Genomic DNA, 24,448 nt, shown 5'->3' with positions numbered 1-24,448 from the left:
GCAAAGATGAATTTCTTATCACTTGATATGAGTCAGCTGGACTCCTTTGGTACCAGAGCTTTCATAGAGACTGCAACAAAATACAGAAGCACTATACCGCTCAAAGCACAGTTAGGACTTCTGCTTGGGTGGCTGGGCTCAGGTGTGAAAGAGTTAGATTTGTAGCAAAAGGACCCCCTGCTCTAACTAGACACTGTTACACTATCTTTGAGTTCCCAACCATTATCAGCTAACTTCTTTATCTTTGCATCCAACCCATTACTCCTGAAATCTAACCCCTTTATCCTTTAATTCACTCCTAATAGGTAGAGATAAAAATATGAAACTAGAAACTTGAAATACTTACTAATTAAGCAGTGCATGTCTTGAGAGTATCGAGAGTTATCAGGAATTGTGAAATTTCCATCACAAATTGCCACCTGACTCTCCCCAAAAGGCAAAGTGAAGTAGCATAATTTATACAACAAACATCCAAGAGCCTAAAAAATAAAGACAGAATATTGCTACTAGTGGCTTATTTATCATATGTACAAATGGATCTCATGAGAGATACTGGCACCATTCACATTTACTAGTAGACATAACAACTGTAGACTATTAATCTATTAGAAGCATGAACTTAGAACCCAACACCATTGTTTAGCAGCTAAGTTACATTATCTCTACCCTTATTACCAAACCGTGCTCCAGTAAAGAAAAAGTATTTTACCCGTTTTTGTTCTTAAGAACTAGTAACATATATTGAAAAGCACCTAAATAATTTTCACAGAGCTTGAAAGTAATTTTCTTTATCATGCTTCAAGAAGCAGTGGCTGGTCCTCTCACATCAAGATCAACCTTGAGGGATGAGTAGACAATGATATGGTACAGTAGCCACCATGCTATAGCACTATCTGCATTAAACTTGGGAATTCAGTCAAGACTGCTGATGTCTGAGGTGTAGATAGGTTCGTTGATAGGTGTAGATAGGTTCACCTACCCAAATGTCTGCCTTCGTAGTGATGATTTTGCCACTGTACAGGTTGACCATTTCTGGTGCTCGATAGGATAGTGTTGTATATCTACAATCAAGAGATTCATAATTTGTTAAATATGTCAATGCTATAATTAAAAACTAGGAGCAGCTGAAATACTTTTTTTCTTTTTACATTAATAGAATCCCTGGCAGCAATCCGCAGAAGAGAGCATGAAATATCAGAGCTGATAAAATCAAAGGCTGTTCTTGGTTTAATCATATCATCACACTGTGGCCTTCTGGCAGCAGTCCCAGAAGGTCTAAGGATATGTGGAGATGCAGACACTAATGCAACAAATAAACTCTAAGAGCAACTTTTCTTGGATACTCAAATAACAAAATCTTCTCTTAGAAATTCTTACTGTCTGATACCATGTTTTGCTGATTCACTCTCTAAAGTAGCAAACCCTTTAAATGTGGCTCAACACAGACTGGGTGGGACACTCTGGAGAAGAGCAGAAAGCGGGCCCTGGCTTGCGTGAGGGACGCATGGGATCCAGAGCCCTTCATCTTTTCTCCTGGAATCGGGCTCAAACTATAGTTTTCCTCTTATCTCTGGCTCAAGAAAAAAGTAGAGTAAGCGAATCCTCAAAGGTGAGTGGCTTAGTGTTACCAAGCATGTGATTTATGCTGCTTGAGTCTATAGAATCCAGATGGGACTGATTCAGGCACCCATCTGGGCCTCAGGTCCACCAGGGCCTCCTTGCCTTGGGCTGGGTTGTCTGGGGTGATGCGAGAAAGGACAGAGAGGACCTGGATGTAAGTGTGCAAACTAGACTACTGATTTATTAGTAGTAATAGCGAGTGCTGTTGCCTGTAAAAAAAATCCAACACTGTGGACATGAGGGGAAAATGGGTCAGGCTCTTATTGGAGTCACAAATCTTAAGAAGTTTTTCCTCATGAAAGTCAGACTTCAATAATTCCACTAAAATTGCCTAATAAGCAGGAAGGAAGCAGCAATTTAGGGTTCAGTAAAAACACATATGTTTGACTGATAAAATGTCATGGTTGTTGTGATCACACTGAAAAATATATTACTTTTGTGTCATGAACCACTCAGCTTTTTATGAACTATGTGATATTGTAAGTCAAAATATCTATGTACAGTGACCATAGGACCATTGATAAAGTGCTCTAAGAGTTCTTCCTTGTATTTACTGACTAACACTTGTGATCCGTCTCCTCATCTTCCACATCTTAAAGTCAAACAACCCAACTGTGCACGTAATGCTCTGAGATGAGGAACAATTGACTAGCACCATTCTCTCCCCATCCTGACCTACTCATCTGCAAGCTGAAAGGCTCATCTGATAATGGACACAACTCCACACAACTCTAAGAAAAAAGGAAAGTCTTACTTCTTAATCTCATCTTCTACTGCATTGACTCCCTCAGTTTGTGGATTCTGGAATTTGTTGGTAGCACTGCCAAAGTCACACAGGACATAGTGGCCTCGGTCATGCAAGAGGATATTTTCAACCTGAAAAACATTCCCCAACCACCCATACCAAGATATCATTTAGTAATGCATGTGGACATCCGGTTTCACAGTCACATAAGCAAAATGATTTATATCTGGCAATCTCACTCATGTGCATAGAAAAGTTGTTTCCCTCCAAGTATCTCAACAGGGATTGTCCCAGGTGGAACAAGAAGAGATGCACAGTAACAGGAAGAAGGCGGAGAGGGAAAAGAGGAAACTCCTCAGCAGGGGAAGCAAGAGTCCCAGTGCTTGAAATTTCCAGCCACATCTGTCACCTCTGCAAGAAGCAGACATCGTAGCTCCAGGCCTTGGTACCTGTGCTCTCGCTCTTCTTTCAGGCTAGGATACTCTCCATGATCCCCTCCCCCTCCTCCAACTAACAAAATCCCATTTCAAACCCCGGCTCAAATGTCATGTTCTTTTCAAGTCATTTCTCAGGCCGCCACTCAGACAAATGTCACTCCTTCCCTATTGTCCTTCAGTATTTCATTCTTCCATTGTATCACTTACTTCACTTGGACCTTTTAAGTGCATATATCAATATCTTTACCAGATTAAAATATTCAGAATTAATTTTTTAATATTTTATTTACTTCTTAAAGTGCTAAAATGCCTGGGGATAAATGAGCAGCTTTCCTGTTAACACAGTACCCTAATTTTTTGTAAATAAATTCTTTGGGCACTGAGTTAGGAGTTCTACATAAGCAGGGAGCTTACAAAGACCAAAACCTAGAGAACTCCCTGGTATCAAAGGATTTTACCAATGAAATAGCAACTCCAAAATAGAGGGCGCTATGTGCTCGGGGTGTACTGATTAGTTTTAGACTTAGGTGAACTGAGCTGATTATATGCTGGAGGACAGACCTGGCTATGCGTGGGTAGTAAAATGGCAGCCAAAAAATCCTGCTAGGCCAGTAAGACTGTAGTCTCCATTGTCTTTTGTCTTCAGTCTTCCAAAGACTGACCAACTTTGGAAAACTAAGGCAAGAGCAGACTATAAGCTCCTTAAGGACAAGTGTCATCTCATAATCATATTCCTGGTCTTCTCTACCCAGTGCCTCACATAGCACTTGGTACAGAAAATGTTTGCTAAATGGAATAAACCAAAAACAGAAATATACATAATAATATTGTGTGTGTGTCAGTGGGTGTGTCTGCACACAAGTCTGTCATGGGCAAGACAGAAGTCATCAAATAGCTGGGTGGGCCCTACTACTGTACTACTACTGGTTCTTTTAAAAATATCTGGTCAGTTATAAGTCTCTAGTTCCTATACATGCTTCTGTACTTTCTTTTCATTCTTCTAAGAATTATATTAACTATATTTTATAGTCTGTATCTGCTAATTCCAATATCTGAAGCCCTTGCTGTCAATTGATTCTACAGTTTACTGTTTCTTATTCCTACCGAGCCTCACTCATGACACTCTTGTTGTGAGGAGTTTTGCTCTTGTTAACAGAGGTTCCTTGGAATTTCATCTGTAGGAAGTATTTGAGATCTGGATTTAAAGTCTATTGTGCTTCCAGAGAGAATATGCTGGTACACCCGGGAGCACTACTATCCTGCAATCACTTTAATTGAAAATTTTGACCTCAGGATTTCTAGTCGTACAGGCAGTGTGAACTATGGCCATCACCCTGCACAGATATGCTCTTATGGTTAAGAATTCTTAATCACAGGACTATGAATTAAGAATGAGCAGGAGAGGGCAACTCCCTTGGGTCCTCTCCCACTGTGGGATTTTTTCTGTCCTCTCAATAAATCTTGCTTTCTTTAAAAAAAAAAGAATAAGCAGGAGAGATTTGCTCCATTGAGATAAGGCCAAGACAAGCAAATATTTCTACCATCTGCAACTTTCCTATAAAGCTCATCAGTTTAATCTATTTACACAAAGTGACACAGTCAAGCTTTCCTGAGCCTATACTCACTTTAGGAATTTTAAAATAATTCCAAAATACTCACCTAATTTACTTTTTAAAATTGCAATCAAATTTAGAGTTTATAAATATAACAGCCATCATTTAGTGAGCTGTACTATCACCAGTACTACTGTACTCAGCACTACACATGGATTATCCCACTACAACCTCACAATTACAATGCTATTATTATCGTAATTTTACAGATGGGGAAATCAGGCACAGAGTGATTAAGTCACTTGCTAAAAGTCACACAGCTAATAGGTGGCAGAGCCAGGAAGTGAACCTAAGCAATCTAACTCTAGAAAAGGATAGGCAATCACATTTCTACCAAGGCAGGAAGCAAGTTAGAAGCAGAGCAATGACTCAAGGCCCCCCACTATCCCTACCCTCCAACTATGGTAAGGGTGATGATACTTGCCCAATGCATTGGATACAAGCTTAGGGACAGGGCTTCCCCAGTTCTTTGTGTTCAGAAATGTCCACATAATAGAAATCTAATCAATAAGGAATGAAATGCCTAAACACTAGCCAGGCTGATTTAGTCAATGTCTCCTAAGAATTCCTTATACCGCTTAATTTGTCCTTTTATTCAATTGCTCGCTCTCCACTAGTCAAATTCCAGCTATTACTGAAGATGTTGCTCAAGTTTTAACTCAGTAAAACCTTCCATAACCACACTACAAAATCTACAGAATGTATTGTCATTAGGAGAGGTCAGCAAAGGCCTCCAGGCCAAATCAAGCCATGCCCATTTGGCTGGGCACTGTGGCACGTGCCTGTAATCCCAGCACTTTGAGAGGCCTAGGTGGGCGAACAGCTTGAGCCCAGGAGTTTGAGACAAGACTGGGCAACATGGTGCGACTTCATCTCTACAAAAAAATTTTTAAATAGCTGAGTGTGGTGACACATGTCTGTAGTCCCAGGTATTTGGGAGGCTGAGGTAGAAGGATCACCTGAGCCCAGGAAGTCAAGGCTGCAGTAAGCCGTGATCATCTCACCCAACCTGGGCAACAAAGTGAAACTCCAATTCAAAAAAAAAAGTCATGCCCCCCGGTTACTTATCCTATAGTTTGTGGTTGTTTTTGAGCTCCAACAGCAGAGTTGAGCATTTGTGACAGAGATTGTATGGCTGACAAGCCTAAACTATTCCCTAGCCCTTGGCAGAAAAATGTTGCCAACCTTTGGACTGTAATAACCACTGATAATCACTTAGACTTTGGCAAGGTTTCTTCAACTGTGGATCAGTATCTGACTTCTTACATATTTATGCTGGCCTTCCACATTAGAGCACAACACCTTTAAGGGCAGGACACTGTAGCTATGCCGATGTATTCCCCACAAAACCTGGTCTAGTACTGTACACACACTAGGGACCCATACAAGTTACTGATGAAATCATTTTTTCAGCATCATTGGCCAACATCCTTCCCCCTTGGCCCCATGCACACTAAAGGGCTCATGGGAACCCAGGCTTCTACTACTGTGTGTGCACGTTTCCTTTCCCAGGCAGTTTCTATGTTTTTAATACTAGAATGTGCATCTAGAAGACTGAAGAGCTAATTCACATCAAAAGACAAAGAAGTTAGTTATAGGGCCCAAAATCACTGCTGTGGGAGCGAGAAGGGTTAAGTAGACAAAGGACAGAACAAAGATGAGGCACATTGTTGGCTGCTAAGAACAGTAATCCCTGCTCTGGTCACTTTGCAAGTTTGTTGGAAGGATCAAACAAGATTATGAAGGTGAAATCACTTGGTAGCAGCCACCTTAGCAGTTGCTGCACTCTACCCCACCTGCCTCAGTCTGCCCCTGTGACTTGTAACTCCTGTGAAAACCTCTGAGGCCAAGCAGGCCACTGTTGCTGCTCTATGTCACCACCTCTACCACCAAAACACTCAGCAAAGAACTTGTTATGTGGCAACAACTCTGGACTTGGGGGCAAAAGAACTTGGAACTATTTTAGATGTTTGACCTGTTAAGCTTCTTTTGGTTTTTCATCTGCAAAGTGAAGCTGATATTCCTGTCACTGTTGAGAGGAAGCAGATGAGAGAAAGTATGTGAAAGCAAACTATAACTCTCCCTATACAAATATAAGATGTTATTACCATGCATTTATGAAAGAAACATCTTCAAACTCCTCCTATATGCCAAATACTTTTCCAGGTTCTAGGGATAAAGTTGTGAACAAAACAAAATCCACTCTCTCATGGAGCTTACAGACCAACTATGGATAATAAGAAAATAATGATAATTGCCTGGTAGTGATAAATACTATGAAAGGAATCCAGCAGGTTAATATATGTAAGATGAAGAGGAAAGCTAGTTTAAATTGCACCATTGGGATTGCCTGAGCCCACGGGTTCGAGACCCGACTGGGCAGCGAGACCTCATCTCTACAATAAATCAAAAAATCAGCCGGGCGTAGTAGCGCATGCCTGTAATCCGGCTACTCGGAAGGCTGAGGCGGAAGGATCGCCGGAGCCCAGCAGGTCGGGGCTGCGGTGGCCGGGAGCGGCCACTGCACTCCAGTCTGGGCGACAGAGTGAGACTCCAACTCAAAATAAATAAATAAATAAATAAAAATAAATTGCACCATTGGGGAACGTCTCCAACGAGGGGAGCAGAGACCTAAATGGAAAAGGGGCAGCCATGGGCCACCTGGGGGAAGAGTATTCCAAACAGAGAACAGGAGCAGCAGCACCAAGGCCCTGAGATGGGTTCATGCTGAGGCACAGAGGCGGGCCACTGTGGCCAGACCTGCACTGTGCTTGGCACTGGTACAGCAAAGAAAGCCGAAAACGTGAGACGGGACATACTATAGGCCAGTGCTGTCGAGGACAAGATAATTCAGGGCAAAGGAAGTAAAGGATTTATAAAAGTGAAACTAATAGCAGGAACAAAGCAGGGAGGCAGGAGTGATGACAATAATAATAGTGGTACCAGTAGCTAACAACATTTAATAGGTGTTAGACACGGCCCCATGCACTTTTATCTGGAGTATTTTTTTTAAGTTGTCGGGTTCTTACTCTGTTGCCCAGGCTGGAGTGCAGTGGCACGATCAAGGCTCACCACAGCCTTGACCTCCTAGGCTCAGGTGATCTACCTCAGCCTCCTGAGTAGCTGGGACTACAGAAATATGCATAGCTAGTTTTTTCTTTTTCTTTTTTTTTTTTTTTTTGGTAAAAACAAGGTCTTGCTATGTTGCCTAGGCTGGTCTCAAACTCCTGGACTCAAGTAATCTTCTCGCCTCAGGCTCCCAAAGTACTGGGATTACAGGCATGAGCCACCGTGCCCAGTCTACCTGAAGTATTTTATACAATCCTTATAAAACCTCATTGTCTCTCTTCATAGATGAGAAAAAAAGAAGACAGAGAACTAATCTAGCTTGCCTGAGATCACAAGGCTGGTAGGACAGTATTTAGGCTCAGGCCACCTGACTGTTGGGACCACACCCTCACCCGCCACACTCATGTGCATTATGCAATCAAGGGGCATGGATAGTTGAGACTGATGAGAGGAGGGAGCGGAAAGGGAGAGATCAGAGAGGCATACAGAGGGCAGACTGAGGCGGGCCACGTGGGTGTCCCTCAGCATTTTTAACAGGTCAGCAGCACGTGAAAACAGGAGAGAGAGTAAGAGAAGAAAGATAACGAGAGCAGGTGCAACGGGCTGGGTGTGAGGTGATGAGGGCCAGGTCTAGGGAATGGTCAACAGGGTGGAAAGGGGTGGGTGAGTGACAAGAGATTAGGAAGACAGAGAAGCAACTGGTTATGCACCATTGTGTGAAAGCTTCAGAGGACCTGCATAGTGACTCTGTCTCTGGCAAAGTCCTTTAGGATGTGAGCCTGAGAGTGGTCACCCCTGCCTAAAACCCTGAAAGCATTCAGCTCCTGGAGTGCAATGCTGCTGACCTTATTCCTCAGCCTCTCAGCGTAAGAGGGCTATGACAGCTGTTATCCCAAACTCTACTTATAGCTTTAGCTAAAAGGTCTGCAAAGCTACCTCCAACTGACCTCTTCATCTTGATATTATTCCAAACAGGTATGGCATGTAGGCATTTCAGTCGGAGAATTTATTGCCACTGCAAAACTTGGAGGATTAGATGAATGCAAGTGTTCAAACCTGTGTTTCTAAAAATGGGACAAGAATCTTCATCCTATTGTACTTCATGAGATCAAAATCTCTCTTCTGATTCTACGACTTTTTCAACATGAATGCACTTGTTAAGCTTAACCCTTTCTTCTCCTTTCTTAAGTGGACAGCTGGCACAACATAATACAATGAAATGAAACATAAAAAAATACAAAACAAGAATGAAAAACCTTAGTCTTTGTTCTGGTTTGATCACTTCGTTTACTGTGCAGATCATAGCGTTTTTGTGTGGAAGCATCCTCACTGGTAAAGGAAAGGTCTGGCTTAGGTGACCATTCCAGATCTATGAACCCATGGCCTGCAATAATGATCTTTATCTTTCCTCAGATAAATGAAAACTTAAAATGGGGACAAGCTAAAGGGTTAAAACAATGCATTTGAGGAGAGATCGTCAATATAGAATAGCACTTCTATTGTGGTTATTTTTAGGACATGAGCTGCTTAAGGATAGGGCTCACTTTCAGCCTCTTTCCCATACGTAACTAGGAGACAGGGCAAGGCGGCCTTGCTCAGTCCCACATGTGAACAAGCAGACCCACACAGGGGGGTTCTGGCTCAACTCAGTCACCTGGCCTGTGCTCTTGCCCTCATCCCCCTAACTTTATACACAGTGGTGCCTCCTCACCCAATGGAAATCCTGCTCACAGAGAAGCAAGCAATTAGCACTTTCTCTAGCCAAAAGGAGAACAGAAAACTCTTTGGCTCTGATTACGGCTAGGACTGCAACGGCTAGTTCCATCAATGACATGGAGCTCAGAGTGGCCGAGGCTACATTACACAACCACAGAGCTAAATTAACAGAAGTACCTGGTAGCTTTTCACTCAGACTCTGGCAAGCTGGAGGTGCATCAGGCAATGATTACTGCCCACCATGCACATACTAGAAGACATCAACAAAATCACACATGCCAATGAAAGCATCTAGGTGGCACTGAGTGTAAGATTTGGGAATTCTTAGAAAGCTTTGACCAAAACAACGCAGAGTCAATGACTAAAGGCAGCAACAAGAACTTCTCTGCATCCATAACAATTGAGGCCTCATCCCACAGGTTCCTATTTACGTTCCCTATTTCCCAGTAGAGAGGAAAGAGAGTCTCCTGAACCACAGCCTGATGACCTTCAAGACTAATTAAATCGCAACCACAGAGTCTGATGCAGTCAGCTCTCTGTATCTGCAGGTTTAACATCTATGTCCAGGCAACTCATGCATTGAAACCCACAGATACAGAGGGTCAACGGTCCACATTCTCCATCTGCAGTTGGTTGAGCCCGTGGATGTGGAGCCTGCAAATGTGGAACCCACCGATACAGAGGGTTGACAGCGGTGTTCCCAGCACCGCCTACCTCCCTTGCAGGAGCACTGAGGGCAGCTGGGGAACGAAGTGTGGCAACCTCTGGCTTATGCTGCTGCCCCGCCCTTTATTTCCTTTGCTCCCATCCCCCTGCTGAAACCTCTGGCAGGCTGCTAAGGACAATGAAGGAGAATTCCGGGATCCTGCTGCCTTCACCCTGCCAGGCACCTACATGGTGGCCCCAGGCAAGACACTGAGCCCAGTCCCTCAGGGTCCCCTCACCGGGTGACGCTGACCCAGCATCTCATGACAGCACTGGGACCACCACAGGGCAGTGCTATCCTGGAAGTATGTAAGCTGAGAAGGCATTGTTTACTGGTATGAAATGATTCCCATTTGGGTTCCATTTAATCTAATAAGTGTTTAGAAAAAAGTTAAAATAAAGGAAGACTTTAAGAACATGGGACCAGTACCTGCCAACAGTTCCCCGCGGCCCTCTGCCTCCTCGAGCTTTCCCCTCTGAGTCCTCTCTGGCATTGACTGCACCAGAGATGTGCCTAGAGAGTGACACACGCGCTCTCCTTCAAGCGCACCATGACCCTAACAAAGCAGGCACTGCTATCTCCACTTTACAAATAAGGAAACTGGGGCTGGGAAAGGCGAGCAACTTGAGAAGCACGCAAAGAAGACTGGGAAGGAAGAGCTGGGGGAATATGCCATCACAGGGTCATGGGAGAGACAATCACAAGGGGCCAGAGGCCACAGGGAAATAAGACAGGGACTGCATGGCCTCTGCATGAGGCAATCCTAAGGAAACAGCCAACGATCATCTTTCACAGTCCCTGCATCTTTTGGTTTCTGTCCACAGCACTGCAAAAGGCAGAGGTCAAGTGTGAAATCTGACCTCATCTGACATGGAACTAGGGAGAATGGGGCTACAGAGAAGGCAAGGTCACGTGGAGCAGCACTTACCAGTCACATAGCTCCCCTACCTCTGTGTGCCTCACAAACTTTTCTCCAAGGCAGGAAGCAAGGATGGAAGTCAGGTTCTTAAATTTTGGTACCACTACCTATTTCGAAATACATGCTAACAGGATTTAACCAAGAGCTGCACTCGCTAAAGGCAATAAAGTGTTGGTACATATTCAGAGCAATGGCCTGCAGTCACTCTAGCTTGGTCAGCCCCTGGCCACACACAGGACCTTACCTGCCTCCTCATTCCTATATACCCTGCCGTTCCCTTTTGGAAGCAGCTCTCCAGCTGTGACCTCTGCCTGGAATGTTCTTCACCCTCTCTGTGATCACCCACATTCCACCAGTCCTTCAAAATCCTGCTTTTCCAGAAAATTCTGGAAAATACCTTTTCTCAAAAAATACCTGTTTCCAATCTAAATATTTCATTAATAACTTCTTACCAACAATACTTTTACACATCTTGTGGTAGAACAGTGTTATATCTGTCTCATCCTCACAGAATTGTGTACTTGTACTATTCTAGGCTCAAAATAAATATTCACCAAGATGCATTCTCCTTTTTTCTACTCAGGAAAAAAAAAAGGCTGATTGTGGGCAGAGGTACACTAGTAAAGGCTATCTAAGGCTTCTGAAGGCATATGCTTATTTTCCTGTAAGCAAACTCCCTTAGTACAGAAATTCCAGAATGTACCACTTCATATCCATTAGGATAGTTAAAATAAAAAAGGACAGTAATAACAAGTGTTGATAAAGATGTAGAAAAAATGGGAACCCTCATATATTGTCAATGAATGTAAAATATCATAGCCACCTTGGAAAACAGTTGACAGGTTCTCAAAAAGTTAAACACAATGTTACCATATGATGACCCAGCAATTCCATTTCTAGGAATGCACTTAAGAGAACTCCAAACATACATCCACACAAAAACTGGTACGTGAATGATCACAGCAGCATTGTTTATAACAGCCAAAAAGTGAAAACAAGTGAAATATTCATCAGTGAATGAATAAATAAAATGTGATATATCTATACAATGGAATATTATGCAGCTATGAAGTGAGATATTGAGACATGCTATAACATGGATGAATGTTGATAACACTATGTTAAGTGAAAAGAAGTCAAACACAAGAGAGCACATATTATATGGTTCCATTTATAAGAAATGCTTATAATATGAAAATACAGAGCCAAAAACGGAACTGGTGGTTTCTAGGGACTAGAGTGAGCAGGGAGGGAATGGGGAGTGATTGTTAATCGATACAGTGTTTCTTTTGGGTATGTTAGAATGCTCTGAAGTTAGAGGGTGATGATGACTGCTGAGCTTTGTAAATAGTATACTAAAAACTGCTGAATTATATACTTTAAAAGGGTGAATTTTATGGTATATAAATTAGATTTCAGTTTTTTAAGTTAAAAAAAGGCTGGGCGCAGTGGCTCAGCCTGTAATCCCAGCACTTTGGGAGGCCGAGGTGAGAGGATTACCTGAATCCAGGGGTTCAAAATAGCCTGGGCAACTTGGTGAGACCTCGTCTCTACAGTAAATCAAAAAATTAGCTGGGCATGGTAGCTTCCAAGTAGTTCCAGCTACTTGGAAGGCTGAGACGGAACCCAGCAGGTCAAGGCTGCAGTGGCAGGGATTGTGCCACTGCACTCCAGCCTGGGCAACAGAGTGAGACCCCAACTCAAAAAAGAAAAAAAAAAAGAAATGCTAACATGCTGCTTTGATCCTCAAACCTTAGAGTATACACAAGCCATCTGAGGTGTTTAAGATATGAGGCCTACTAGCCTCCTTGCTGTCACCACCAAAATTCTAGTACAGGAGATTCAGTGTGGAACCTAGCAGCCTGCATTCAACAAGCATACCAGAGGATGCTGATGCAAGTTATTAGCTACAAAACCTGTTTCTCTTTTTTTTTTAGAGTCAGGGTCTCATTCTGCCACCCAGGCTGGCGTGCAATAAGCACAATCACAGCTTACTATAGCTTCAACCTCCCGGGCCGAGGTGATCCTCCTGTCTTAGCCTCCCAAACAGCTGGGACTACAGGCATACAACCATGACTGGCTAATTTTTAAATATATTTTTTGTGGAGACAAGGTCTCACTATGTTGCCTAGACTGGTCTCAAGCTCCTGGACTCAGGTAATCCTCCCACCTTAGCCTCTCAAACTGTTGAGATTACAGGCATGAGCCACCATGCCCAGTTGAAGCCTATATTTTGAAACACAGGTATAATGAAAATAAATTATAATTTAGAGTCTGAAGGACTGGATTCAAATTCTGGTACTGCTCCTTTCTAGTTATAAGACCTTAGGAAAGCCACATAACCTCTTGTTTCCTCAATTATGAAATGTAATGAAGAATGTTTCCCTCTGAAGAGACATTGTACACAAGGTGTAGTAGTGAACACTGCACACTGTTGGTGCTCAATAAACGCTCAGCTGAACCCTAACTAGATGCCAATCCCATTCAACAAACACTGTCAAGTGACAACGATGTGAAAGGCACAGTGCAAGATGATAGCAATTAGTAGGAGAAATTTTAAAAATAATCAATCTTGGATTTTGCAAAAATATGAAAAAGACTTTAAAAACCAAGCATCATTCTGTACAACTATTTAAATTAGCATATTATTTTTTACAACCCTGGAAAAGTGAATTTGGGGTACATCAGGAAAAACAAAAACAACATGGGTCCAGGCATTTGATAATTATAAAAAATGTCTGGAGGCTACGTAAGTAATAAAACTGTACTTTTTCCTTGTATTTACTCTCCCCAAGCAGAATGCAAACTTAGAATTAGGGACCATACCTTCAACTTCGCTCATATACCCAGTCTCTACTCCATCCCTGGAGCAGACATAAAATAGTCAGCAAGAATGCACCTAATAACACAGGGTAGTCTGTTACCTTCAGGTCGCGGTGAATAATAGGAGTTTTGCACTGATGCAGGCGGGCAACAGCTTCGCAGGTATCACAAAATATCTGGAGTACTTCATTCTCTGTAAAACCTGTTTGCAGGCGCTGGTTCATCAGGTTTACCACCTGGCCGCCTGAGAGGGGTGCGGAGAAAAAAAGAGGTTATAAACATTCAGGCTTGTTTCTTGGCCCAAGAGAATGAGTGGCTGTCCAAAGAGGAACAAGGAGGTCACAGAGTTGGCCACTGGCCAAGCCAGAACTAAAACCTAGTTGTCTTGACTCCCAGCTTGGGATTTTTTTCCTACAATCCAGTGCCTCCACTAATTCATCAAAAATAGTTCCTTACTTTACAAAACACCCCAGACGTAAGCTGCCCTCATTATATCTTCAAGATTAGTAGTAGAACTGACAACATGGCCCCACTGTAGTACCTGGTTATACTGTTCCTGTTGTGTGTGACATGAGGCCATAGCCTCAACTTGCCATATCTTTTAGTAAGAATGAGATGGCACAGTAGATCCAGGAAGCAGGAAGACAACAGTTTTATAGTCTGTATTTAAAAAACAGCTTGGTCTCTCTGGCTGCACAACTTAGTGTTTGGCCTGCAGAGATGTTATACCAACATTTAATCTCCAGGACCAAAAGATTGATGACTTCACTTACAAGATTATCCAGATTCCAGATGCTCCTACTGCCAGGTTTCTGAACATTCTAGTGTCCAAAAGGAATAGGCAGGAGGAAACTAACTGGAAGTTCAAATTTGGTAGTATTTTAGAAAATCAGGTTAATAGCTAAAACAGTGAGGTCTGAAATTACTGGTTAACATCACATTTTTGGGATTAGCAAAATATCTAATTTATGGACAGTATCTTTAAGGACTGGAAAATTGTTAGTGAAATGAAGGGTGATTATAAAACAGTAAGACAATGACCCAAACCAAACCTCCAAACAATGGTCATATGAAATGCAATCAACTCTGAATAAATTTCAAAGATAAATGTTTTTTGAAACTTCAGGCATTCAACTACTTAAGTCCACTGTTGACACAGCATTATTCGACTGTAGCTTTGCCTGACTAGGAATTACAGTTCTAGAGTCAAGGATGGGAGGGTCATTTCAATTAGAAGAAAAAGGTTCTTTTATCCCATAACACAAGAATGGTGGTGTGAGTGGGAAAGAGAACACACATGGAAGGGGACGGGAGGGAAAGGGAGGGAAGAGGAGGGGAGGGGAGGGGAGACTACATTGTTTCTTCAGTCCATCTGGAGAGTTGGGTCTTTATTATGTGCCTTCACCGTTTGTGCTAAAACATCACCAAGAATACATTCACTCTTATTCTTATATGTCCTCATTTATATACAAACACCAAACCTTCCTCAATCTAACAAAAATGTAGTTCTGTATTATCCATCACTTTCAATTATTTGTACCACTGCACCTCACCATTATGAGAATAACCGAGAGTTGACAGCAAATTTTGTACCTTTTAACCTCTGAGTTCTCCCATCAGTAAAAACAGAACAACATACTTTAGGGTGCAATGCACATGAAGTGAAATGACCCCCATGCCCTTGACAATCAAGATGCTAGAGAGAGGAGAGCTTAAGGGTAGGTTCACATACATACCTCTACAAAAATCCATCAGAATGAGAACTTCCCACACATCACCGCTACTCACATTGTTGATGCTAGAATCGATGTAACCCACAATGTTCTTGTGCCCTGACAGGTCCCTCTGTGAACAAGAGTTGAGAAATACATTATCAGTTATAGACACCAATAGGAGCAGACTTAGCCAGTCAGTTTCATTAGCACAGATAAATACACAGAAAAGACACGAATGGTGTTGAGGGGTAGGACTAAAGAACAGGGTCAAGAACAGGTTTCCAGAGGTCTCTGCCATCTTCAACAGCAATTCCATAACCCTACTAAACCAGAGTACTCTCTGGAACATGAATTCTAGAGTTAAATGCACACAGCATGCCTACTTGCTCACTGCATCAGTGCTCCCTGTAAACCAGAAGCAAAGAGTCCCAGTTCCAGAAACACTGCAGAGGGGTTAAGAGTGGAGAGACTATATGAACTAGTTAAATATGTGAGTTTTTATAATTAAGAAAAACAAAATAGATGTTTCTCCTGGTAGTAAGGGCAAAAGTGAATTAAATTTTACTTTTTTTTTTAATTTTTAAGTCAGGGTCTCACTCTGTCACCCTGGCTGGAATGCAGTGGCATGATCATGGCTCACCACAGCCTCTAACTCCTGGGCTCAAGCAATCCTCCTGCCTCAGTCTCCCGAGTAGCTGGGATTACAGGCATGTGCCGCCATGTCTGGCTACTTTTTTTTTTTTTTTTTGCAGAGACAAGGCCTCGTTCTTGGGTTGGTCTCGCACACCTGGGTTCAAGCAATTCTCTTGCCTCAGCCTCCCAAAGTGCAAGGACTCCAGTTTGAGCCACTGTACCCGGCTTCAACTTGACTTTTAAATGGTTCATACTGCTTTCTCCCTTTAAAAAATATACAAAAAGAATAACTATTTATACAGTTTTGAAGGGCCTATAATAGCATCCAGATCTAAGCATTTTGCTCAAAAGTAAGTTTTTCAAGCCAGCCAGCTGGGATAAAAGATGAGGCATGTTTCCAAGTCTTCAGCTGGAACTGCGTGTGACCTCTTAGGGCTTTTTGTGGAATTCATTCATCCAACAAATATTTATTGAGCAGTCCCCGAGTGTCAGGACCCATCTAGGCACTGGATGTTGACTCACACCTTGTTACAGTCATTTCGCCATCCTCAGGGGTAGATCTTTGTACCGGGTAATGTAATTTTTGTACAAATACAAGGTAAGAAATTTTATTTTTTTAAAATTTGTTTTAATAAATTGTTTTGCTTTTGTTTTAAAAAGCTCAAGGGAAGGAAGTGGAAAAGATATGGTTCTGTGAGGCACCACACAAACTTGACAAATTGGACCATGAAAACAGAAACTACCAACATCCTCACTAGAGATTCAACTGTTTAAAATGGCAAAGAGATTACATACCAACACAAGAGGACACCTCACAGTAAGAAGTGATCACATGTGAACCCTGAGCATCAAAGTTAAAACTCATTAGAACCTTCCTGAGTGATAAATTAGAAATGAATAGTGTCTCAGAAATGGTAGACACACACACACACACACACACACACACACACACACACGACTGCAAAAGATAGAAAGGTGACCTAAGGCAAATGAAAGTCATTGGAGACTTATGTGAAAGTAGTTTCAGAGAAGGGATGGGATGGAGATGAGAATGCAACCGGACTTGTAAAAAAATGGGAGTTGAGCAAGTACAGCCAGTGAAGACAGATGACTCTTTCATGACATTTGGGCTCAAGAAAGGAGCAGCATTGAGGGAAGGACTTTTTAGATAGGAGAAAACTGAGCACTGAAGTGTAGAAGGGGATAAAAGAAGAAAGCTTTAAGGTACAAAAGAGGATGAGAACAATTGATGAAACAAAGTCCTGTAGGAAAAGGGTGGGGATTAAGAGGGATTGACCTTAGAGTAAATTCAAATGAGTTCAGATCTGCTGTTTTGTTTTTGGTAGAAGATAAGATCACCTTTGAAGTATACACAGAAATGACAAAGAAGTCTGATGAGACGAAAGACTTAGAGCATCTGTTTTGGTGAGGCCCAAAAGCAGTCTCTAGAGTTCAAGTTTTTCCTAAACAGAAAGTGATTTCAGTGCTCATGTTTTAGTGACCTATCCTTCCCTCTCATTTTCCATCTCATCATTGAACTTTCTAGAACTTGTTTCCATTTACACATTTCTAGAAATAGGAAGAACTGGAAAGAAGTTCTTTGAAGCCAAAATAAAGCAGAACATGTTCTCCAAAAGACCACAAAGTGGAATGAAAGGCTAAAGTCTCTACATTTAACTACTTGTAAAAGCATCAACACTGTTGCTTTTGAGTTTGTCTCATCCCAAGAGGAATAATAAACCACCTCAAAGAAAGAAAAACAACTGACAGAACCATGCCATGGTTTAAAGGTTTGTGCCCCTGCCAAAATTCATGTTGAAACTTAAATCTCCAATGCAATAGTATGCAGGGGTGAGGCATTTAGGAAGTGACAAAGTTATGAAGGCAGGGTTCCCATGAATGGTATTAGCAACTTTATAACTTTATAAAACTTTATAAATGGGTTAGAGGGAACTAGCTAGGCCCTTTTGTCCTTCCAACTTTCATGTGAAGATAAAGTATCCTCTCAAAAGAAAGTAGCATTCAAAGCCCCATCTTGGAAGCAGAGACCAGGCCCTCACCAGGCACCAACCCTGACACTGCTTTCATCTGTGACTTCTCAGCCTCCAGACCAGTAAGAAAATAAATTTCTGCTCCCTATAAATTACTCAGTCTCAGGCATTTTGTTATAGTAACATGGATGGATTAAGACAAGAGGAGGTCAAGAGCCAGTAAGGAACCAAAACTGGATAATTAACATTCACAGATGGCATCTTACAGCTTGCCAGAATCTTTGCTAAACAGTTTAAGTCGAAATTGCTGTTCACTTTGTCTTCCACAGAGATCCTACGATATGTCCATGTAGAAAAGACCTCCTCTTTGGAAGGAGACAGTGACGTTTCCCTTTAATGGCTTGATGATGCAGCGACATCTCAGATTTTAGAATAGAACCCACTGGTTTATAACTCCGATGGAGAAGATGTGTTTGAATGACTGTGAAAGACAAAAAGGGTCAAGAGAAAAATCTTACCACAAACAAAGACTGACTCACATTTAGGGGACGCAGGCAGGAGCTCCTGCCCAGTGCTCAGTAGCAACAGACCAGAGGATGCCAAGCTTTCCTGTGACTTCGGTTAAAACCAACCCAGGCTTGCAAAACAGAAGTGGACGGAAAGACATGGCATAGAGCCCACAGGGGAGTATCTCTTGCCACCTGCTTACTTAGAAAAGGGCAGGATGTGGGAAAGATACTTTGCTGCTCTTCCCTACAACTATTATTTGAAGTCTGGGATTATAATTCAAAATGCGAGTTTCAGGGGACTGGGGAATGTTCAGGTAAACTATACATTAGGTAAGTTCCGACTGCATCATTTAAGTAGTGATAAGTTTAAAGAGATTGTGTTGCCACTTGAAACCTTAGTTTTGAGTCAGGGTCTCACTCCATTGCCCAGGCTGGAATGCAGTGGCACAACTATAGCTCACTGCAGCCTTGACCTCCTGGGCTCAGGTGATCCTTCTACCTCAGCCTCCTGAGCAGCTAGGACTCCAAGTGTGCACCACCACACCCAGCTAATTTGTTTTTCATTTTTTATGGAGTTTGAGGTCTTGCTATGTTGTCCAGGCTGGTCTTAAACTCCTGAGTTCAAGCAGTCCTCCCACCTTGGCCTCCCAAAGTGCTGGGACTACGGACGTGAGATACCGTGTCCTATTTTTCAACTAATATTAAACCACATTAATAAAGTGCTAACAAACTTGTTATTAGAAGATCTGCTTTATTAAGCAGGTATTTTAAATGGCTTGCAGTTGACTTATTAACTTCCATATTTTACTGCTTGAAAAACTAAAAAGACTTTTTTCATAAACACACGCAAAAGCAGCCAGTTTTGAAAAGTCTTCAACTCATATTCTATAGACTATCATAAATTCCAAGTTTACCTGGGGTCCTAATTAATGGTGCTTGAAACATGGAACAGTACACTATCCCTAGCCTCAAAATTCTGTGACAGAAGAATTCCTAGTTAGGAAGCTTGAGGCCTTATGAAAAAAATAAGGATTTAGTTCCTAAGTATATCTATGAAAACCTTTATATTTACAAGAAAACAAAGATAAATAGCATTCTAAATAGCATATCAATAACATGTCACTCACCTCAAGACAGTAAAAATAAGTATTGTACACAACTAATTTCCCTATATATCATTTGCTCTGGCCCACTCCCTTCCTTGGAGTTTCAGCGTGATACTTGCAAATTCCTGATGCTGGCAGTGCTTACATTTGCAAATAGTAAGTTTCCAAAGAACATTAAGTTTACCTGCTTTGACCCTCCATTCAAAAATTCAACATTTTCTCATTTTATGACTCAGTACTTTATGTTTCCTACTTCTGGAATCACATCACGGTACCATAGACTCTCTTAAGCAAATTCAGCTTCTTAACTTAAAGATGAAGGAAAGCAGGTGTAAGGTCTGGAATTCATTTAGTTCTCCCAAGGTTGCTTTGTAAGTATCTTATCCTGCTTTACTACTCCTCCCCCTTTCTCTCTATAACCCTAAATTTCCTTTATAATTCTCTTCTAAAGGAGTTATTCACAGGCAAACAAAAACTACCAGGTCCAGTGCAGTAGTAAAGCAAAAAGCACTAGGCTGGTCTTGGAGTCTATCACAGACCCCTTTTGGTTTCTGTTATATAAGAAGTCCAGGTATTTTTCTCTTCCCTACACTCATATTTATTCTCCCTTTCCCAAGTCTTACTCATTAATTAATTCTGTATTTACTGAATAGATCCTTAAAGTTATCTAGATTCTAGAGTAGTGTTGCTCAAACTTTAATATCCATATTAAAAAGCGGATTCGGATCCAGTAGCCCTGAGATAAGGCCTGAGGTACTAAATTTCTAATAGATGTGTACCCTATGTACAGTGGCACTTCAAGTAAAAAGGATCTAGAGTAGTGCAATTCAAAGTGTGGTCTACAAACATCTGCTGGTTAGTAAACTGTTATCAGTCCACAAAGAGATAAGGAGCTCACTCCAGGACATAAATCAATCAAATCGCTAAGCTAATTTCTTTTTCTTTCTCTATTTCTTTTTTTTTCCTAGCAAAATCTTACCTGTGAGGGAGGCAGTTCATTGATTTATATCCTTGGAGTGGCATCCACATATTTATATTCAAGTGAATTTTGGCAAGGGTGCCAAGACAACTCAATAAATAAATGATGGTCTTTTCAAAAAGTGGTGCTGAGACACAAGTGGGAATGAATTTGGATCTCTACTTCACACAATATACAAAATTGACTTTAAAAAAAAAGAACTAAAAGTTCTTCAAAGATAATATATGTGCAAATCTTTGGATAAGGCAATGGGTTCTTAGAGATGATACCTAAAGCACAAGGAATCAAGGAACAAGTAGATATACGGCATTTCATCAAAATTTGAAAATTTGTTTTTCAAATGACACTAAGAAAGTCAAAAGACAACACATAGAATGGAAAAAAATATTTACAAATCATAGATCCAATAAGAATTTAGTATCCAGAATATGTAAAAATTCTTACAACTCAACACAAAAACAACAAACAACTCAGTGTAAACCGGGCAAAGGATCGGAAGACATTTTTCCAAAGAACAAATGCAAATTGCCGATAAACACATGAAAAGATGCTCAACATCATCAATCACTAGAGAAATGCAAATCAAAACCACAATGAGATGCCACTTCACACCCACTAGGATAGCTATAATCAAAAACATAAACACTAAAAAATATTGGCAAGGAGGTGAAAATTGGAACCATCATATATTACTGGTAGAAATATAAAATAACGCAGTTGCCAAAACACTCTGGCAGTTCCTCAGAAAGTAGAGTTACCGTGTGACCCAGCAACTTCACTCTTATTTCACCTAAGAGATGTGAAAATATTATGAGCACACAAAAATTTGTACACAAATGTTCACAGCAGCATTATGCATAACAGCCAAAGTGTGAGAACAATCCAAATCTCCACCAACTACTAAATGTCATACATAAAATGTACCTTCATACAACAGTGTATCATATAACCATAAAAAGGAATGACATACTGATACATGCTGCAACATGAATGAACCTTGAAAGTACTATGCTAAGTGCAAGAAGTAAGGCACAAGAGATCACATATTATATTGAACACATCTACATGAATTGCCCAGAATATGCAATAAAAAGATTAGAGGTTACCAGGGGTAGGGGAGAGGGGGAATAGGGAGGGAGTTCTCTTTTGGGTGATGAAAAAAGTGTTCTGGAATTAGACAGTAGTGATGGGTGCACAACCTTATAAATACACTGAAAGTCAATTTTATGATGTGAATTTTATCTCAATTTATATACACACAAAAGTAATATGACAGGCTGGGAGGAAAATTTTTTAAACATTTTATAAGTAAACACACAGGAGACGAGAAGAAAAAGAAAAAGGATCCTTTAAGTAACACTGATCTGGAGCAACAAGGCAGCCCATGTCAGAATACCCACTTTAGCCTTTGATAAACTGTTTTCTTAGAATAATGCCGCTTCCTTACATCCTCAGCCTATCCACAGACAGCCTTCCAGTTCTTTCTTATATCCATCTGGAAACTTTCACCTCCTGATTGTCTAAATTGTCCTCTCTAGAGCAAAACTGGCAAATCTAGTCTATTTTCCACTTTCAAAATAGGTGAAATAGGATTATTTAGACTGAGTCTTCCTGTCTCTATGTTAAGTATCCCCACTTTCTCTAACACGGGCTTTGTTTGTTTTTTTGAATTGGGGTCTCACTGTCACCCAGGCTGGAGAGCAGTGACACAATCGAGTCTCACCACAGCCTCGACCTCCTGGGCACAGGCAATCCTCTGGGACTACAGGTGTGTGCCACTACACCATACTAATTTTTTGACTTGTAGAGACAAGGTCTCACTATGTTGCCTAGGCTGGTCTCAAACTCCTGGGCTCAAGCCATTTTCCCTCCTCAGCCATTCCAGGTACTGGGATTACAGGTGTGAGCTACTATGCCCAGCCACTGACATGGTTTTTAAGACCATTTTGGCTGCTCCCACATTTATGTGCTTTGCTCTTTTCTTTTTATAAGAACAGCCCCTGGAAATGAATGAAGTATTCCAGGCCTGGTCTGACTCATGCAGAGTAGAACAGCACTATCACCTTCTATAATTATATTAATGCAGCTAAAGATTACATACTTTTTTTTTTTTGGCAGCCACATCATACTACACATGTATACTGAATTAGTTGACCACTTTAAATACCTAAGTCTTTTCCCCTTCATGCTGCTTTTAATCTTTGTGTCCCCAGAACTATGCTTGTAAAGTTGATTAAAATAAAATAAAATTCCAAGTATATGATCTTACCATGTCATTTCATCCATTAGAATCAGTCCATTGCTCCAATTTGTAAGAATCATTTTGGATCCTGATTCCATCATTCAATGAAGCTATCATAACTTCCAACTTTATATCAGGTATACAATTGGTAAGTGCATCTTCTATTTCTTTAACCAAGTTATTCGTTAAATGTAAAATAACATAAAGCTAATGGTAAATCACAGTGCTTAGGATTAATATCAAACCATTGATCAGAAACCTTTATAACCCGTGGCTATTACACCTAACTGTATTAGCATTCAGCCTAGACTCCGTTTTGCTCACAGATATGGTCAGGGTCCTTAACTTCCCAAAGGAAGATAAGATGTTGATATGACATGGCTTGTTACTGAACTTGAAGCTTTTTGGATCCCTGTTTACTCATCCAAACCAAGGGACTATAAATCAGCTTAAAATGTAATTTTTTTTTTTTTTTTTTGAGTTGGGATCTCACTGTCACCCAGGTTGGAGTACAGTGGTATGATCATAATGATCATGGCTCAAGGCAGCCTCAACCTCCTGGGCTCAGGCAATCCTTTCACCTCAGCATCCCAAGTATCTGGGACTACAGGCATGCACCACCATGCCCAACTAATTTTTTTTTATTTTTTGTAGAGAGAGGGTTGCGCTATGTTGCCCAGGTTGTGCGAACTCCTGGGCTCAAGCAATCCACCAGCCTCAGCCTCCCAAAGTGCTGGGATTACAGGTATAAGCCACTGTGCATGGTGTAATTTATTTTTAATGGGTAACATATTGACTTTCAAATAGTACAAAATATCAGACAATTACTTCCTACTCCAGTCCCCATCCCACATAGGAAGCAACTTTTATTCTCTCACTTCCTCTCACTCTCTTTCACCCTTCCAGTGTTTGTTCAAGCAAATTCAAACAATATATATTATGTACACACACAAACACACACTTTCTTATACAAAAGATAGCATCAGGGCCAGGCATGGTGGCTCATACCTGTAATCCCAAGACTTTGGGAGGCTGAGGACTGTGGTAGACGAGGAAGAAACCTTGAAAATGATAAAGCAGATAATACCAAATTGCTTGAGGCCAGGAGCTCAAGACCAGCCTAGACAACACAGCAAGAACTCATCTCTACAAAAAAATGAAAAAGAAATGGCTTGTATAATAGCACATGCCTGTAGTCCCAGCTACTTGAGAAGTTGAGGCAGGAGGCTCACTTGAGCACAAGAGTTGGAGGCTGCAGTGAGCTATGATCATGCCATTGCACTCCAGCCTGGCTCATAGAGCAAGATCTTATCTCAAAAAGGATATCATTTTTGAGATAACTAATAAATCTTTTAAAATAATCTGTTCCAGATTTTTTTCTTTTCTTGTTTTTTCTTTTTTTTTTTTTTTTTTGGTTTTTTGTGTTTTATTTGAGTAGGAGTCTCACTCTGTTGCCTAGGCTGGAGTGCAGTAGAATGCTCATGGCTACCGCAGTCTTGACCTGCTGAGCTCAGGTGATCCTTCTACCTCAGCCTTCCAAGTAGCTGGAACCACAGGTGTGCACCATCACGTCCAGCTAATTTTTTGGTTTATTGTAGAGACAAAATCTCACCAAGTTGACCAGA

At 41.2% G+C, this 24,448-nt stretch overlaps 1 protein-coding gene across 1 annotated transcript in view; it reads right to left on the bottom strand.

Annotated features, from left to right (window-relative positions):
• The window catches only part of LOC103260774 (AP2-associated protein kinase 1), a gene marked incomplete at its 3' end in the record, with an annotated part of 124,621 nt that overhangs the window by 5,318 nt on the left and 94,855 nt on the right, over positions 1-24,448 (bottom strand). Inside the window, exons 3-7 of the mRNA XM_021712539.1 lie at positions 15,385-15,493; positions 13,750-13,892; positions 2,375-2,496; positions 980-1,061; positions 347-479 (exon numbers count right to left, since the gene is read on the bottom strand). Of these exons, the coding sequence (XP_021568214.1) occupies positions 347-479; positions 980-1,061; positions 2,375-2,496; positions 13,750-13,892; positions 15,385-15,493 (589 nt within the window). The remainder of the gene's footprint in view (positions 1-346; positions 480-979; positions 1,062-2,374; positions 2,497-13,749; positions 13,893-15,384; positions 15,494-24,448) is intronic.

Source organism: Carlito syrichta, unplaced genomic scaffold, assembly GCF_000164805.1.
Source record: "Carlito syrichta isolate Samal-C Ts95f unplaced genomic scaffold, Tarsius_syrichta-2.0.1 Scaffold303336, whole genome shotgun sequence".
NCBI classification, from domain to species: domain Eukaryota; kingdom Metazoa; phylum Chordata; class Mammalia; order Primates; family Tarsiidae; genus Carlito; species Carlito syrichta.
This window is presented reverse-complemented; position numbering and strand designations above follow the sequence as displayed.